The sequence below is a fragment of the Scophthalmus maximus genome, chromosome 14 (genome assembly GCF_022379125.1).
Source record: "Scophthalmus maximus strain ysfricsl-2021 chromosome 14, ASM2237912v1, whole genome shotgun sequence".
In the NCBI taxonomy this organism is placed as follows: Eukaryota; Metazoa; Chordata; class Actinopteri; order Pleuronectiformes; family Scophthalmidae; genus Scophthalmus; species Scophthalmus maximus.
This window is the reverse complement of record NC_061528.1, coordinates 6,860,713-6,878,964: the sequence shown is the minus strand read 5'-3', so window position 1 is coordinate 6,878,964 and position 18,252 is coordinate 6,860,713. Positions and strand designations below refer to the sequence as shown.

General features: G+C 44.8%; 1 protein-coding gene across 5 annotated transcripts in view; it reads right to left on the bottom strand.

The window, feature by feature from the left end:
- il1rapl1a (interleukin 1 receptor accessory protein-like 1a) overlaps window positions 1-18,252 on the bottom strand; it is a 160,577-nt gene that overhangs the window by 113,689 nt on the left and 28,636 nt on the right. For all 5 annotated transcript variants that reach the window (XM_035604694.2, XM_035604693.2, XM_035604697.2 and 2 more), the window contains exon 2: window positions 3,294-3,398. In XM_035604694.2, the coding sequence (XP_035460587.1) occupies window positions 3,294-3,375 (82 nt within the window). In that variant the 5' untranslated portion in view covers window positions 3,376-3,398. The remainder of the gene's footprint in view (window positions 1-3,293; window positions 3,399-18,252) is intronic.

Below are 18,252 nucleotides of genomic sequence, written 5' to 3'. Positions count from 1 at the left end.
GCTCATACGATGATCTACAGAATGAGCACAAACCACCAACATTTACAAACCAGTGATAACAATCTACCCTCACTGATACCTGATGAAACCTTGAGCTGTGCCAAGTGTGGCAAGAAAAGATGAGGGAATAAGAGACACAACCGAGCCACATTGAATAATTACAGGGGGAAGCCATCTGGACATTGTGAGGGAAAATCAATCTCCTGTTGATTTGTATTAAAATTTCTGGTCTGGACTCAATAATAATAACAACCTCCTATAAATGACTTTGACATACAGTAGGTCAATGTCAGACGCCGGAGGGGATCTCTTTTTACTTAAGTTATTAGCCGCCATTAGAGCTCAGCAGTTCCATCTCTTTTATCAACAGCACATGAAGACAAACGTCCCAAACATTTGAACCATAAAAAAAAAAAAAATCACCCATCCGGATCAGACAATTAATCTTCTTTACCACCACATTTCTTCTTTAATATCTTTAACACAGACACATAACCTTACTATTTTGACAGTGACTGTGTTGGAGCAACAGCATTTAAAAAAAGTAAAAGTAACAATACACAGACTATGCTAATTTGTCGATGTGAAAAAAATTAATTTTACTCAATACTAAATACTAAATCAAGCCACTTCTAGCTAAAAAACGGTCTATTCATTGCTTCCATTTGCCCTATGTGCTGAATGTAAATTTGACCTCACCAGTACAACATGAACTGTACGAACCCATTCGACAGAGAACGGAGAGCGACAGCTTCCATGTCAAAGATTACGAGCTCATCTGATTTTGCACATGCATCCATTTGTAATCTTTCAGGTCGACCGAAGGTAGACGAGCCTTTCAAAGTGGTATTAAACGGCCAAACTGCCCGGTCACACTCCGTCACCTTTGACCCCACGGCTGAGGCGTAATATTGACTTTACTGCTATCGATGTTTGACCAAAGGACCCAAAGGACCCACTTGATTGATCTGATGTGCTGTCCTGGCTATGATCCATATGGAAATCCTCCATGGACCAAAGCATATAACCATTCGTGTGTGTGCATAGGCCTATACAGAGAACACACAATCACACATGCGCACTCAAGCAAACACATATATCTGCACACACACACTCAAAATCCTACTTAAACCATGACACAACTGTTATTATACAAACGCCTACTGAGACGCACAGATGCAGTCGGAAAAAAAATAATAAGGACAGAAAAATAGTTGAACAGAAATCGAGTCAAATTCGATTAAATTTCGACAAAGTGTCTCATTGTGTTATTGAATGTTATTATCATAAGGAAGCGCTCGTTATCACAGCTAAATGACAAGTATACTTTAAACTGATGCAGCAAACTTATTGAATTATATTTCATTGTTTTTTTATGTAGTCTTCATATTCCTGGACGTCCATCAATGAAGTGTATGAGCCCGAAACTCGTTTAGCGGATGATGGGCTATGGAACAGGAAATGTAGAAGCTGAGCAGAAACATATAAAGAACAGGAATACAAAGTCTTTGACGGACTGTGCAAGCAGCAACAGGCAAACCAACAGACATATATGCAGCTAATGGGCACTGGTCTGACTGGTCTTTGTGTCCTGGACGACAACAGCTCACACCATAACCACAATGGCTTCATCCATGTCACTGTGACAAACCATTACTAGTGCCAGGTCTACTGTACGTGTCACTCACCTGCACCAACAGACAACGTCGCCTGTGGCCAAAGGTATGATGTCCATGTCTCAGTAGCTCATGTTAACACACACACACTGAAGCTGAAGTGGCTCCATGAGAAACTAACGGTACACGTGGCACAGCCGTCATCTACCGTGCGTGACGCAACAGTAACACAATCCAGCATTTCGCGATGACACTAACAAGAGAAGGGACACTCCAGTCGACACAGCCAACAGTACAATAAATGATTGTTCTCATGAACCCTTGCATTACTAAAGCCGTTTCCTTGAATATTTGGCACACGGTGCATTTGGGGTTGTTGCGACCCCTCCTTTCTCCCACAGCAAATTGGTTTCCCTGTTGTCCGGTTCATTAACTTCATCTTCCACATCTTTAATATTATCTCTCAATAAATACCTCTCAGTGTTTAACCCCTTAACACTGTGGTTTTCAAGCTTGTTGTTTTATAATGTTGTATTTCACTAGTTGCGTGGGGTCGTGTGTCTGTATACCGTCTTCTTTGGTGGTCAAAGAACATTATTCATTGATAAGTTGCCCTTCTTCTCTTGTCCGTGTGTCTGGTAAGTTTGTGTCCTTGAATATAAAAACCTTTAGCCAAAGGTCAGTCTTCAGATCTGCACACATGCCCACTCGTGTCTGCAGCGCAAACACAACCACCACAACACGCCATGAATGTATGTTCCTGTGAGCAAGCAATGACCTTCAGATTAATACATCTTATCATCCAAAGACAGAAAAAGTAAAAAGTCAAGGAAACCAGCCGAGTGACATTTTTTTTCAGCAGACCCAGTATATTTAACTAAATGGTGACTACTGGCTTCACAAAACTGTAAAAGTAAAAAACTATATAAAACCTACTTTTCCTCTTTAATGGCAGTTAATCTTAACAATGTTTGAGATGCCTGCTTGAATCCCTCTGTATTCCTGTCATGAAAGGATTCTACCTTTAATCTCTTAGCGCTCCATTTTCTCTTTTGACCTTTGCATTTGTTCACAATTGATGTTCAATTTGCTGGCATTTAGAGCCAAAATGAGTTTCAAATTAACCCCTGGCGACCCAGTCATTGAGAAACGGGATCATTTGGTAGCCGTCACTCGTGCTCGATTGAGGTCGGTCCGAGCTAATTCTAAGATTCTCTGTCTTCACACTGATTCAGATTCTCTTTACCGCAGGCAATGCTCGGAATTTGGAGCTAAAGGCCAGTGCCCCGCCCCACGCCCCACACCCACACCCACACACACACACACACACTCCAGGGACACGCCGAGTCATGGAGCTAAACTCTTTAGTGTGCCATGTGGTACAATGTCAGCAATAAAAACAAAATAAGAGAAAAGATTTTTCACCAGCTAAACACAATCCAGTGGTGACAGTAATGGCAACATAAGTCCTAGGCTATTAACGTTTAGTGCTGACAAAAGTTCACAAAAACAACAGCACAGAAAAGCGATTCAATTGCGTCATGAGGGGAACCAGCCATTGATGGGTTCGCAGCTACCATATAGTCTGCAGAGAAAAAACAGCAGGAACACACTCACGCGTGCAATAACACAGGGGAGGTACATGTGCAGGCCTCAGACAAGCAGTGGGTCAAATACCTGAGCCTCTCTTAGAGACCACCTTCACACCCTTGGACAGCGTGATGTACAGCAGGATCAGCAGAGGGCTGGGAGGTCTCATCTTCCCCCCCCTGTCCTCGCAGCCTGAGAAAAAGACAAAAGAGAAAAGGAGGGAGAGGGAGAGAAACAGAGCCATCAGTCACTGCTTGTAAATGGGATCAAGTGCCTCCTTGTTTCTACAAGACGAGAGCGAGTGCCAGCGTGGAGGGATGCTCTGCAACAGGCCAAACATTAGAGCAAGCAGGAACACACACACACACACACACACACACACACACACACACACACACACACCGCTGTACAGACCACACACATTTGGACACGGGCATCAACGCGCCAGCCTCCCCATTACCCCGGGGAGTCTTTCTTGTAATGATTTTCTCTCATGATTGCAATCGAGACACGTTATCAAAGCAGGGATATATTTTTATGAGAAACCGCTCCCCGAGATGCTGACGAATCAATAAAGAAATAATTACACGTGTGAGAAACACCACTTTTAATCGCCGGCTTCATTAAAAAAAAAAAAGGGGGGGGGGGGCCTTGAAGGGGAATTTCAAATCATCACCCTGTGGCAAACATCCCAACGATATACCTCATCGGCTCGTGTATCAAGTTAATTGACGGAGGTGACACATTCTCTACTCGTCATCTTCTCCGACTAAATGACTTAATCTAACATGTAGTTATTATCCTTTAACAGCCAGCCCCTGAAATAGGGCCAGTGCTAAATGAAGAATAAAAATAAAAAAACAATACTCAGAGAAACAGTTTGAATTTCACCGTCATACACGTTTTACAGGCAAGACAATAAATGTATCAAAAATATGAGAAAGTGAAATTAGTCAAAAATCATCACTTTCACATGAAGCATGCCGCTCCAAACTTTTTCTTTAAGTTTGCTAGAGATCCATTGCCTTGTGCCGAGAGGGGACATGATCAGAGCTCTCAGCCTTCTGAAGGTGCCAGTCTGGGTCCCAGCAAGCATGAGGTGACGGGAGGGGAGAGCATCGCATTCCCCAATTTCTGTCGGTCTGACCTCTATAAGACAATGGGGACACAACACACGGCAAATCAACCCAATGAACCAGAGAAGCAACCCGGCCCCTCTGACGACAGAACCTGAGCGAGAGCCGGAGCCAAGAGGGACCCCGGAGTCTGCAGCGGGTCACGTGCCCTCCAGATTAGCATAGCTAATGAAAGGAGCCTCTCTCGGGCGTGTTTACACGACACTCGCGAGGCCCCCGCTTCTAAAAGAGAAGCCTTTCTCCCGCCTTTCGATCGCATTCTACTTGGAAATGGCGTTCGGGTCGATAAAACGCAGCTCTGCCAATAACATTCTGGCAAATACCACAGCTGAAAGGATTGGCGCCTCTTTCTTCAGCTAAAAGATATATATATATATATCTATATATATATATTGTGGACACACACATGGTCAACCAGGAGCACTCACACAAATCCAAATACACATTCAGTCAAATCCAGATTGTCTGAGTCTTTAATCTCCATGAACATATTCCTGTACACACATCAACACATCCCTGGACTGAATGTTGTTCCAGAAATGTAAGAAGCACCATTATGGCAGCATGATATTTTCCCACTTTCTGAAAAACACAAGTGGTCAAAATCCTCCCCTGATCTTTGTAAGATTCCTTAACCCTGTATTACAGCGCTCCTACTGCACCTGTCTGACTTCTGATTTTATAGTTTTGGGAATTAGATGTATTCCTCTCGTTTCAAAACAGCAATGTGCAAAATGATATCTTAACCTTAAAGTGTTGTTCTACGAAAAAAAAAATCACCAGGTGAAAATAAAATGACCCGACAGTGGGGCGAGACGTTTAACCATTTGTTTGGTGAAATGAAGATCATTTCATTTTGGCAGCCTGGAGTTTGGGACGCTCATCGAACTCAACACCCGTTGTTGGATTTCCCCCTGGGACCTTTTTTTCCACGTCTCCCCCCCTCTGTATTTTTATGACAATGTTAGTGCCCAAAAACGGATCATCGCCAAGCTGCGGATGAAAGCGGCTTCACTAAACCTAACTGGGTGACTGGCAGGTTGTGTTTGGCTACGGGGTGGAGCGCCGTCCCCCCGTCACAGCCTGATTCAACACAACAATGTCGCCGACCCTCCTCTTTGTCCCGGTCGTGTCACGCCTTCACAGCCTCAGTGGGCTCCGGGTCCTGCCAGCCATGACATCACCAGCCTGCCATCCTCAACTCACAGAGGGGCATTGTGCGCCCGACATGACCCCCCCGCCCCGCCCCCGCTAACACCCTGCTCACCTCGTCCTCCCCTCAGTTCTCCTCCGTCTCCACTCCGCCCCACCATCTTCCCCGCTCGCCCTCCATTCCCTGCATTCCCCCCCACAAAAGAAGCTGTCGCCGTGACACAAAGGTACTTCTCAGAGTTAAAAGCGGAATGTTAAAAAAGGCCAGACTGACTCCGACGGGCGTTTTTTCCACACCTGAAAGATAGAGGTCGGAGGAAACCTGTTATTTCTAAGACTGATGATCCAGACCACAAAAAGGTCGAGAGAGTGAAAACGAGGCTAGCGTAGTTTTCAGATCAGATTTTGTCAATGGGCAGATTGGAAGAAAGAATTACTTCAAATCAGTCTGTAAAAACAGCCTTCGCCTTCTTTTTACCGACACAGTTTAGTTCCTGTAAAACACGGCAATGGTTTGCAGAGTATTTTTTCTTTTTTAAAGCCCTCCAACACTCCACTCTCTCCACTCGAATGCTCTTTCGTCATTTTGTCGTGCTCGCACTGTGTTCCAACGATACACCTTTAATGGGCCTTTGCGGTTCATTGCCCCCGAGCCAAGGGTCTGGGAGGTTGATTTAAACCACACAGGACGAATTACTCTCAGCATAACCGATTCATCCGACCTCGTCTGAAGTATATGAACAAAACCAAGAAGGTGTATTGTTTCCAGGGCAACTTGGCAACAATCGCCGTGATGCTGAGCTGCCATTGCTCATTGAAAACATCTACCCAGCATTTGTAAAAGCAAATTCTGAAACAGAATTTAAAAAGGCAAACACAGATAGTTGACTACAGGAATATTGTACAGTATACAAAAAGTATAGTACATACATATTTTATATTATTGTGGCTGCGCTCGTGCGAATAACTTCAGCCAAGCTTTTCCTCTGAGGCGTCAGGAGCAGGTGTGTCTGAGGAGGCACACAGAGGCATGGCGTGATATCCACACTGGCAGCGATGCATGAAGCATGCACACATCATCACACACGGTACTACACATGCCATGTGCCTGCTGCTTCTTTTTTGTTTCACCAGAAAACGAGGGGTAAGGCCCGACGCCTCCTGCTGACTTTGTTCTGACAAAGGAACAGAGGAATTTACAGTTGCTAGCCACCCCCCCCCCCCCTCCTGTGTGCATGTGGTCTGACAGACTGTGTGTACTGGACTGTACTTTTATCCCAATTTTTTTTTATCCCTCACGACCGCAGCACACACACATTCCCAAATTACCATCGGAACGGAAAACACAGGTTTTCCAGCGTGCAGCCGTGCCACCTTAAAGCCGAATAAGAAAGCTCAGCCACCTCGGCATGGGGAAGTGTGGATGATTGATCGTGTTATTTAGGGATGTAACCCAACTTGGAGGCAGCATGTGCCGTGGTCTTAGATAAAGTACATCTTCATAGCACGTACTAGACATGGCCCTGTGCACTGATAGGACCAGAGCTGCCGACAGTGAGAATGTGCGTCCGAAAAGAGTTCCCTTATACCATGATATACTAATACTGTGCCAAATGTTTTTACTGTGATTAATAAACTGAAGTAAAGTGTTCATCTTTTTCTCAAGACCAATTTGAAGAAAAAAAAGTACCACTGCCGTACTTATCGTACACCGCTGAGCAGAGTGTTTAAATGAAATTGAATGGGAAAACGAAAAAGTCTGGGCACTTCATTCATCAAAGGATCAAGACGTTTTAAGACGAGCATGAGGGTCTGCACCTCGCGTATCTCAGTCTCTGCTGAGTGAAAGGAAGATGATGAAGTTAGAGTAAGAGAAGAAATGAACAAGTACATTAGGGGTGGGCGGTATCGCGAATATATTCATTGTATCGCGGCTTGTTGTACATAAGATGTATTGAGATGACTATATCGCGAATACAGCGACAACACTGTCACGTTAAATTTTGTGAAGCCGCCGGAAAATATGACTTACACACACACACACAAAGTGAAAGTGAACGTGAAGCGCCAACGCGACAATAGAAACCATTAATGAATATAATTAAGATTAAAGAATGTTTTAATACAGACATAGGTTGCAGGGATGATTAGAATCATCATACTGGTGTGATTGAATGCATCAAAAGCATCAAATTGTGCTTGACAGGACATTTTAAAATATCGCGATATAACAAAAAATCTATCACAATATTATTTATAGGCCATATCGCCCAGCCCTAATGCACATGTACAATTCTATGTACATAACTGTAAATGCAGGAAATAAAATCTCTCTCGTGCACATTACAAGACTAGTAGTGGTTTCTGATCAACATTGCATGGGTAATAACTGATGAATATTAAATGAGAATTTGGCAGGCGGAATAATCTTCGGCTAAATTCCGACTACAGCCCTGGTGCCATGAGACGAGAATATACAATCTTCTGTTCTAACCGAATGATCCATTATTTATTGACTGCGCAGAGTGACCTTTAAAGCCTTTCCCTGGGTTTGTGCAGGTTCAAACGCCGCAAAAGTTTGTTTGCAGATGCGCCTCCATCGCTCTCACCGTTATTCCTTCTCCAACTTTAGTCTTCGCAATGCCGACATCAAATGCGACAAAAATGTAGAGTAGAACACACACACACACACACACACACACACACACACACACACACACACACACACACACACACACACACACACACACACACACACACACACACACACACACACACACACACACACACACACACACACACACACACACACACACACACACAGTGTGAGTCATGGGTGTTTCTGTGTGTCACTGTGTCAAAGAGATTCAAGCTGGGATTGCTAGTAAATGGCACAGCACACTGTTTACCTGTTCCTGCGTCGGTGGCATGTGGCCTTCGAGTGTGCGCGCTCCGCTGTGTGACAGATGTGTCACAGGGTGAGTCAGATCCCGTGAATATTATTCTGCATTCGTATTGCGAATCGCTCCCTCAGAAATGAAATAAAACGAACAAAATAAAACTAACAATAAGCTTGGTGGTCGGCCGAGTGAGTGTTTGTTAAAACACATTTGACCGCTTTTGACCACGGGCAGCCCTCGGTGCTCTCCAGGGGCCGACCAGAGGCGGTTAGCGTTAACAAGCAAGGTGCGGCGAGCTCTGCCCTGCCTCAGTCCCAACATGCACCTCTTCACTGACTGAGATTAATTACCTCAGGATTCTGAGCCAACGCACGCCGCTGCTGTTCTCCTCACCTCAAACCCAGACGCACAGAAACTGTACATGAGCACGTGGACTGGAGCACATCAAATGCAACGCCGCGTACATAATTAATCAGAAGAGCTTCGAGGCAAACCGGAGCCATTTGCACATGACTGGGCAAAAAGCAGAGCTGTGGGGCTGCTGGGGAGTGAGGTCTGACCTCAGACACATCCCACCGGCAGCGAGGCATTTTCCTCCAGTTGCTGCTGATTGCTTTCAGCCACATCCCCCCCCCCGGTGCCCAGGCCCACTGTCAGTTGTCCAAGGATGACTGGCCACAGAGACGCTCTCCTGCGTCCAGTCAATGCTACCTTTGATGGAGAGCAGGGGCCAACATTCTCCTCACCCATTTAGTGCACACCCCCCACTGCGGGCAGCCCGACCTCTACCAACACCACTGATGGACTCAAAACAGACGCCCACACACAAAGGCCGAGAGACACACTCACATCCGAGTTGTGCCGTGACTTTTGTTTTCAGGAGTTAAGTTTTATATCATCACTTTTTCCCCACTCTTTTTTACAACCATGTTGGTTTTTATCGTTGCCTGCACAAATGTATTATTTTTTTCCCCTTTGCTAGACTGAAGACTTAATTAGTGTCTAGAACGTTATCCTGTGAAACAATCACAATATAATGATACACAAATACAGCAAAGATGTTTTATAATCACAATTACATTAATACTGTTTTACAGTAAACCGCAATCAAACTAAGGCTTTCTAAGGTGAATGTAAAGGGTTAGTAATTGTACTATTGTAATAAAAGTACAACTATATAGCGACCCAAAGATGCACCTGTGGTGCATGTAATTCACCAGACTTACTAGTCAAACCCATATTCAACACTATTCCTGCCGTCTGTATTTGAATATGAGCACACTGGTTTTAGTCACGAGAACGTGAGGAGTAATTAAATAAGACACAATCAAACCTAAGATATAACCAGCGGACCACGTGGCCTTGGAACTCTGAATATATATATGTAATATAATATAACAAACTCACACGCTGTGAAATCAAGTTACTTCACTACATGCAAAGCAAACTTATTCTCTCTCCCTCTCTCCGTCTTTTCTTTTCCCGGTCTTTATGCGGCATAAATTACACTCCCACAACAGATACGTGGGAGGACTGAGGTCGGTCTTCACGATAAAATAACTCGCCCTTTTGTAGTGAATAATATACCCGTACAATAGATAATGTTGAGCTGCTAAATTGAGTCCTACCATCAACTTAAGTAGACAGAAAAATAGCACCAAATGCTCATTGATCTGTTTAGATTGATCCTCATTTCATCAGGCGTAGGACATAATGTCCGTCATTTGCCAAATTGCAGTCTGATATTGACAGCTGCCGTTAGAGGGCATCGGAGTTGTCAGTGTAATGCCGCCACAATTATATAATAAGTATAACTTTCTGCAGGCGGTGACAACATCTCTCCAAGTGCATCGCGTCAAACATTTAGCGGCATTTAAAGTTGTGAGATTTTTTTTTTTTTTGTCTCAGGATAACCGATAATAACGATTCTCTGAAACTGGAGTTTTGGTTCCTTCACCAGCACATGAAGAGAAACAACATTATGAACCTGTCGGCGAACGTGCGGTGTCTGCGACTCGATCGAATATTCTCTTCAGTATCAGCTCAGTCAACGCATGATGCGCCTGCATTTCTTGGATGAAGTGCAGTAGGAATTGCAGAAGCTTTCCAAGAGAGAATTCGAATCCAGAGAGGAGAAAGAGGGCGGCGATTGGCTGTGCGAGCTTTTCTTCGGCTTCCGAAAACAGACATACAGCTGCTACAGAGGAGCTGATGAGAAGTCAGCAGCCGATGTTTACAGTGGACCGTGTGTTGCAGACTGCACAGACGCTATGGCGGTGATGAGAAGTGCAATGTGCATGCAGTAAATAGCATGGAAAGAAGCCCATACATTTGCCATAGCCCCCCCTCCTATCTAGCCTGCAGCTGTGAAATGTGCTGGATGCGCCTATATTACCGGCTTATGGAATGGCACTGCGGTCCATCCGCGCAAACGGAGGGAGAGGGTTTCTTTTTTTAAACAAGGCCCCCCCGAAGACACAAAGTGCTGGCCTGAGCGGTTTTCGGCTGGAATGTGCATTTACTCTTTGGTATCCATGACAGAGTCTATCCTATTGTCTAGAGGAGCCCTCGCGGTCGCACTGGAGCCTAAATGAGGCCAATAATGACTCTCTGCTCGGTCCCCGGAGTCCTTCCAGTTTGAAAATCGATTCTCTGGTTGGCTGGGGACAGGCGAGGAGCAGAGAGAGCTGGAAGAAATGGGAGGAGAAAGTGTTGGGAAGAAGATGCCGCCGGAGAAGAATCCAGCCATATGTTCAATTTTGTTCACAACCAATCTATAGTGAAAAATATTTTCCACGGGAAAACCTAGCCTTGATACGATAAAGGAAAAAAATAAACAGCGTTGACTGATTTACAGCACTGGAATTCTGTGTTTTGTTCAGTTTTCATGAAATTGGCCAATGTGGTGGTCGTTTCTTTCCTTGTCCTGTTGTTCATAGCACTTTCCTTGCAGCATACAAATATCTGTAAGTCCATATACTTCATACACCATATAGACATAAAACATTTTCTTTTTTGTGGTTATTCTAGAAAAAAAAGGGTTATTGTCTGGATCGCTGAATCCTGTTATGGGTTGGACGTCACCTGTCTGAGCCGGACTTCAAGGAACTTAAGAGAATGACAATTATCTGTTGGAGATTTCATTTTCTAGAAAAGTCAATGGAAGAAGCAGATGCGCTCTTAGTCCACAATGTTTCTTAGGCTGCACATTAATATGAAACACTGCCTGGAACTCAATGTCCCAATCATTCTGATTAAGGTTGGGCCAGCTGACAACGATGGCCGAGAGTCATCGTGATGTGGAGCACAGACATGGCAACGTTGTGTTTGACCGCAGAAAACACGTAACAGCAGCGTTGTTCCTGGACACAGGTCAGGTAACACGACGTGGCTGCACAACTGTGCTATTGGAGAGCCATGGATTTCCGGTGTAACTTTGGCTCAACGTCAACTGCAAAGATGGAAAATTGGGACAGAACTGAAGAGTCTGTGGTTTCTGTTATCTCCCCCAGGACGTAAAAGGAGGAGAAAAGCATTCACTTTTTAAGGCCTCCGTCCGGCGAGGAGTCGGAGATAAAGAACTGAGTGCTTTATTCCACAGCGGATAAAGTAAAACAGGACACCACTCTGTTGTGTCACACGGATATAAAACCAATTCAATAGGGGGGGGCAAAGTGGATGATTCAACAAAACATAAAACAAGGCATCTGACGGTCAAGTAATTTTTGTTTAGAATGAGGCGGGAAAAACACCCGTCTGCAAAATGTCATTTAATACGAAATTACGAAAAAATGACAAAAAGCTGCCTAAATATCTTAATATGGAAACATCAACATTAGACATCAGGGAAAATAATAGAAAAATAAATGAAATCGAGAGAGAGACTTTGTTCTCATTTATTATTATTTATCATGAGAAAATAAGGTGGAGCTCAGGCCTCAGCCGAGGAGGTGCATTGAGTCGTTCATTCAGGCTAATAATCCCGGGTCTGATTTACTGCGATTGCCACAAACTGTATGTTTATCATTATCATGCTCAACAAAACTGTAGTTCATGCAGAGTTATCATTGCGCTTGCATCTTATCTCCTCGTCAATGGTTACAAAATTTTTTTAAAAGTTTACTTATGCTATGGATCACATTGGCTATTTCACTGTCTCTGTTTGTAGTGAATGTCAACGAGATGCTTTACCAAGTTGGAGGTGTTGGACTTTTTTTTTTTTTAACAATGGTCTCTGCACCATCAGTAGACTTCCCCCTCACTGTCTTCAAAAGCAAAATAATAACATATTTCACCTCTTCATCTCGTCTTCGCAGCCACGCCTCTTGTTGCGTTCACACCTTGAAAGATAAAACTGGCTGGCAAGCAGAGTTGCTGCGCATGCACACACTTCCTTTCTGCTCTTACAATACTACATAGGTCATTCTTAAATACCCAACACTAGTAAAAATGTGGTATTGTACTGTTCCTACAGTAATGGCGGGGTCTTGCTAAACTTGTTTTTAGTACAGTGTACTCCGATTGTATTTATAAAAACTATCTTAAGTCGCTGAAAGTGCTCTGTGTGAAGATGCATAAACTAAAAAATCATGTTAAAACGATCTATTCAAATAACACCCGTGACAACTCCCGCCACGCCAACAAGTATCTCCAACTGCCTCGGTTCATGCCAGAGAAAGAAATGATCTCACACTCCATAAACACACCAAAATCAACTCACCAAATGTGCGGTTGCACCTGACAGAATATCACTGACTTGCACCGAGACGGAAAACGTCCCCTCTTCTGTACTTGGCTGCCAACAAAGAGCCTGAGATGCTGTCAGTTTTGGCGGAGAAAGATATACGGGCTCCCTCAGCAACCGAACCAATGAGAGCAACTTGTGGGTGTTGCAGAAACAATAGCTGGAGCCAACCACAAGTCCCAAACACACACACACACACACACACACACACACACACACACACACACACACACACACACACACACACACACACACACACACACACACACACACACACACACACACACACACACACACACACACACACACACACACACACACACACACACACACACACACACACACACACACACACACACACACACACACAAAGAGAGAGAGACACAGATGAGGTCTTATTGAGTGGATGGTATCATACACTCGCTGGGGGACGAGGGGCCCGGTAGAGGGAGGACGGGGGGAATCGGAGAATGTTTAATTCAACATGTGTTCGCCTCGTTATCTGTTGCTCCTATTTACACCATCCATCTCACTCCCGCTCTCCCGTGTGTGTGTGTGAATCACAGCCTATGCGCACATCTCACTGACCTTCAGCCGTCCCCTGTGCTTCCACCTGACAAGCTCACCTGTTTGTCTCAGCCCGACCCCTCGTGAACACTCCCCTGCGCGACACAATGGGCCTCGAAAACCGATATCTCCAAATAATGCAACACTATCCAGATCGACCGCAATAGACAATATACGCACGTATGGATTTCTTCTTCTGCACAAATAATGTCCAGCCAGGGCAGGTGATGTGATGCGTGTGTTGACCTGACACCGAAGTTCCTGTTGTGTTACTTTTCAAATACTGATCCATGAGTTCATGTCTGCGGTTACAGGCTCGGTAGAATACTGCAACAATACTTTTCCATTTAAAGACAGAAAAAAAAAAAAAAAAAACTACATTATTCTTCAGGTAGATTTCAGATTTTTTCCTTTAATTACTAAGAAAAAAACTATAATACACTATTACACATGAAAGATACCACTCTCCTAATTATTGTGGCCATCTCTCTCAAATTTGTGTAGAACATAAAATTACCGCTACCAGTGAAATGTGTTGTGAAATGTGTCATATTGTAGGTTTTAAACTCATGCATATTTGTTTCTTTATTTTTAGAAAATGATGATGCAGTCAGGGCAATCTGTCTTGTTTCAATTAAGCTGTTTCGGCGGATGGAAAAACTTGGAGAGGCTGTTAAACTTTAATATCTGGTGTGCACTTCTGGCTGGTGATTCAGAAATTTTATTTAAAATTGCGCGCACACACCCACACCCCCACACACACCCCCACACCCCCACACCCACACCCACACCCACACACACACTACCCCCCCCCCTCAGTAAAATTGATTGTTCTCAGACCACTGCTGTATCCACTCCACAGTGCAGCTGCTGTGGGTCTCCGGGACGGGGAAATGCCCTGCAGGGAGCAGTCCGGTTATCTCAGATGGAATCTTATTATAGGATTTATGTGAACAGAAACAGAAGCGTAACACTGAATCGGGGTGTGCGAGTGTGAGTGTGAGTGTGTGTGTGTGTGTGTGTGTGTGTGTGTGTGTACGTGTGTATCCCTGCTGTGAGGACATCCAAGGTTTTGTCCAAGGAATGTGAACGGGGCTTTGTCAATTGCCACCCTGGCCTGTGAGTAGCTATGGCTCTTCATCGGGGGCGTATACGCTCAGAATCTTTTGTGTGGCATATTATAAGTAGGTACATAATACTGCCATATTACTGTCGTATGATGGCAGAGTGTTGCGGAGGGAGCCAGGATTGAGGAGGCAGGATACCAGTGAAGCCAGGATAAGTCCAGTTAGCTGTCCTTTTTCTTTTCCCCCTGACATCCTGCAAGGCCTGGGCAGGCTGATCTGCACTGGTGTGTGGATGGAGGCAGAGAAGAAGGAAGGGAAGAGGAGGAGAGAGAGGTGCGGGGAGAGGGGGGGTGGCAGGGGCTGCAGGACTAGGAAAAGTGCCAGATTACTGCTGGAGCCAAGAACAGGACTGACTGGGCCTGTGTGTCAGACCAGTGTGCAGAGGCACGCACGCACGCACGCACAAATGCAAAATGAAGAGACACATAGATGTCACTGACCTTCCACGAACACCCTGCAATGTCACCGCTCTAACAAACAGAGACTAACTCTCTTGTTCAGATCCACAGTTGAATTCAAAACTGCTGAGCCCGTTTGTGCTCGTTCATCGCGAAGAATTTCAGATTCGAGCTCGTCCTCACACAAGGAAGCCTTGTGTGTGTGTGTGTGTGTGTGTGTGTGTGTGTGTGTGTGTGTGTGTGTGTGTGTGTGTGTGTGTGTGTGTGTGTGTGTGTGTGTGTGTGTGTGCGTGCGCGCGTGTGTGTGTCATTTCGCAAAACTCGAGTGCACGAGTGCCTAGGGACCTAACATTTTGGCCTTCGGCTCGTACCCGCTCCTTACTGACCAACGGCACTTGCAGCCGTTATCCTGAACACAACGTGAGCCCACATCAGAGACGGCTGTTCCACACAGCACAATCTTCATCGCAGCCACTGCCCCTTGGAGACTCATTGCACCATAACACAGACCACTGCAGCTGACAAAATAACAGGGCAGAGTGTTTTAGCTGCAGGAAACAGTGGAACTGCGTCTCATTCCCTTTTCCTCTCGCTCCCTCTCTCTCTCCCCCTTGCCAAATCTCGCATGACCTCGCCTGTGTTTTCTGTCTTTCCTTGCCCGCAGCGCCGAGCTCGGGCGATCGGAGTGGATCTCGAAGGCGAGGTTGGCGAGACGAGGGACAGGAAAGTGAGATTAAGTCACTCCTCACTCTTGCTTTTTTTCTTTTTTCTTTTTGAGGTCCGGTCCACCGAGAGATACAATTTCACTGTTGTGAGCAAATCTCATTTTGAAAATCCTGACAACTTTCCTACAAAGAAACTGAGTGCCGGCTCTGAGATTTATCCATCTACGTCTCCGGGGAATGCGCGACGGTGATTCACTTTCCACACCAATTCTACGAGGAAAAAAAAAAAAGGGGGGAAACGATTAAATTACACCTTTAAATGCAATTTCATCCTGTAAGACAAGGCAATTATCCGGGACTAATCTCGTGTGTGTGTAAGTGTTTGTGTCACACAGAGAAAGAAAGAGAAGAGAAAGGCTCCATTTCTATATTTTACTTGCCTGCACTCTTTCACACGTGTGTGTGTGTGTGTGTGTGTGTGTGTGTGTTTGGAATGGACACGTGTGTTGGCACTGTTCATATCTCATTTCTTACACACACTCGCCCATGGGACTTTGGCAAGATTTTCACAGAATCGATGCAAGCTGACAGCCGAGACAATGATTCTATTACCGCTGGTGTGGTCTAGCCTCCTTTGTTTTGAGACGAGGCCGATGGCACCATGCAAACTGTAACAGGGAAAGTAAGATCTGATTAAGTTTGTAACCAGAAATGATCATGTGAGAAATAATCAACATTGTCCGGAAGGATTTTTCTCCTGATGGGCTTGGCAGTCATTTGTCATCATCACTTGCAGTAGCAGCGGAGCGGGACCGAAAGCTGCAACACAACGTAATGGCAACATAGGTCATTAGTCGCATACCTTTTAAAAACGACCCATTTCAGTGTTTCTGCTCTGGCGCCCAATTCAGGCGACATCATTAAACATCCGTGTCTTCCAAAAGCTTAACAAAAGGCCGTTTCCCACAAATCTGTCACAAGTCTGCCATTTAACTCATGACAACGTATGCCGCAACCAAAGATTAAGTGAAGGTAAGATTTACAGTTCAACACCCCAAAAAACATCTGCTCCATCGTCTTATTACGACACAGACCAAATAGGCAAAGTCCCATCGGCAAACTGTAGGGGGGCCAACAGGTCCCAACTGTGCGTAATATCTCAGAAGTGACAATATGTTGTTGTATGTATGTTTTCTAGGGCTGCAACTAACTTTATTTTCTCGCTTAATGGATTAGTTGTTGGGTCCATAAAATGGTGAAAAATCGTGTTTTCCAAAACTCCCAGACGATGTTTTGATTTGTGCACACACCAAAGATATGTAGTTAACTGTCATAGAGGAGCAAAGAAACCAGAAAATATTCACATTTGAGAAGCTGAAATTAGAGATTTTTTGACCGATTAATCGATTATCAAAATAGTTGCCGATTAATTTAGTAATCGATAACTAGACGATTAATCAATTAACTGTTCCAGCTCTAATGTTTTCATAACGAGGAACGTAAGGGCGGATGGCACGGTGCTAGAGTGGTTAGAATTGTCGCCTCACAGCAGGAAGGTTCTTGGTTCGATGTCAATGTCGGCTGGGATTGTACACACAACATGTTTCTGTTCTGAGGCCAGTGGTGGCCGGACAAAATCACAGTTTTACAAGTAAAACCATTTCTGGGACGACACCACGCAAGACGTAGGTTTAAGCGCAAAGACGACTTAGTAGAGGTAAAAGGTAAAGATCGCGCTGTATCGTCAGGGGACAGTCACTATCATCATGGATATAATGACCATTATTTGGTTATGTTTAGGGAACGGCGGATGTCAGGGTTTATTAGAGACCGCAGTTCACTGTTGGTCAAACACAGGAAATAAAAAGCAGTGTCGGGATGTTTTGTCCACCAACCCGTCTACACCCCACCTTCCTCCCTACACTCACGGCTCTGCAGTGAGGTCAAACTACTTCCTCCTCCGTGCCACATGCACACGAGTCTTAATTGTCACAGTCTTAAAATTAGCATCTATAGGGAAGCCACCTCTGGTATTATCCAAGTAAAGCGCTCACACGCCTGTGTACAGACGATCAACTTTCAATTTGGTAATCCAATTTTAATGGAGCCTTCCCCTCCGACACGCGTGCTCTCGCCAGTCTCTTTGTGTTATCACCCTTCGAAGGTTCTCTCTGCGCTTTGTTTTTGAAAAGGCTGATTCAAAGCCAGCGGAGCAAATAAGAGCTCCGGCTCTACGGCAAATGAAAACAAGCTCGAGCACCTTCTTTCTGTTTATTACACTTCCTAATCCCCTGGTCTCCTCCTCTCCCTCACTTCACTCTGCCCAACCCACCTCCTTCCTACACTACTTTTTTCTT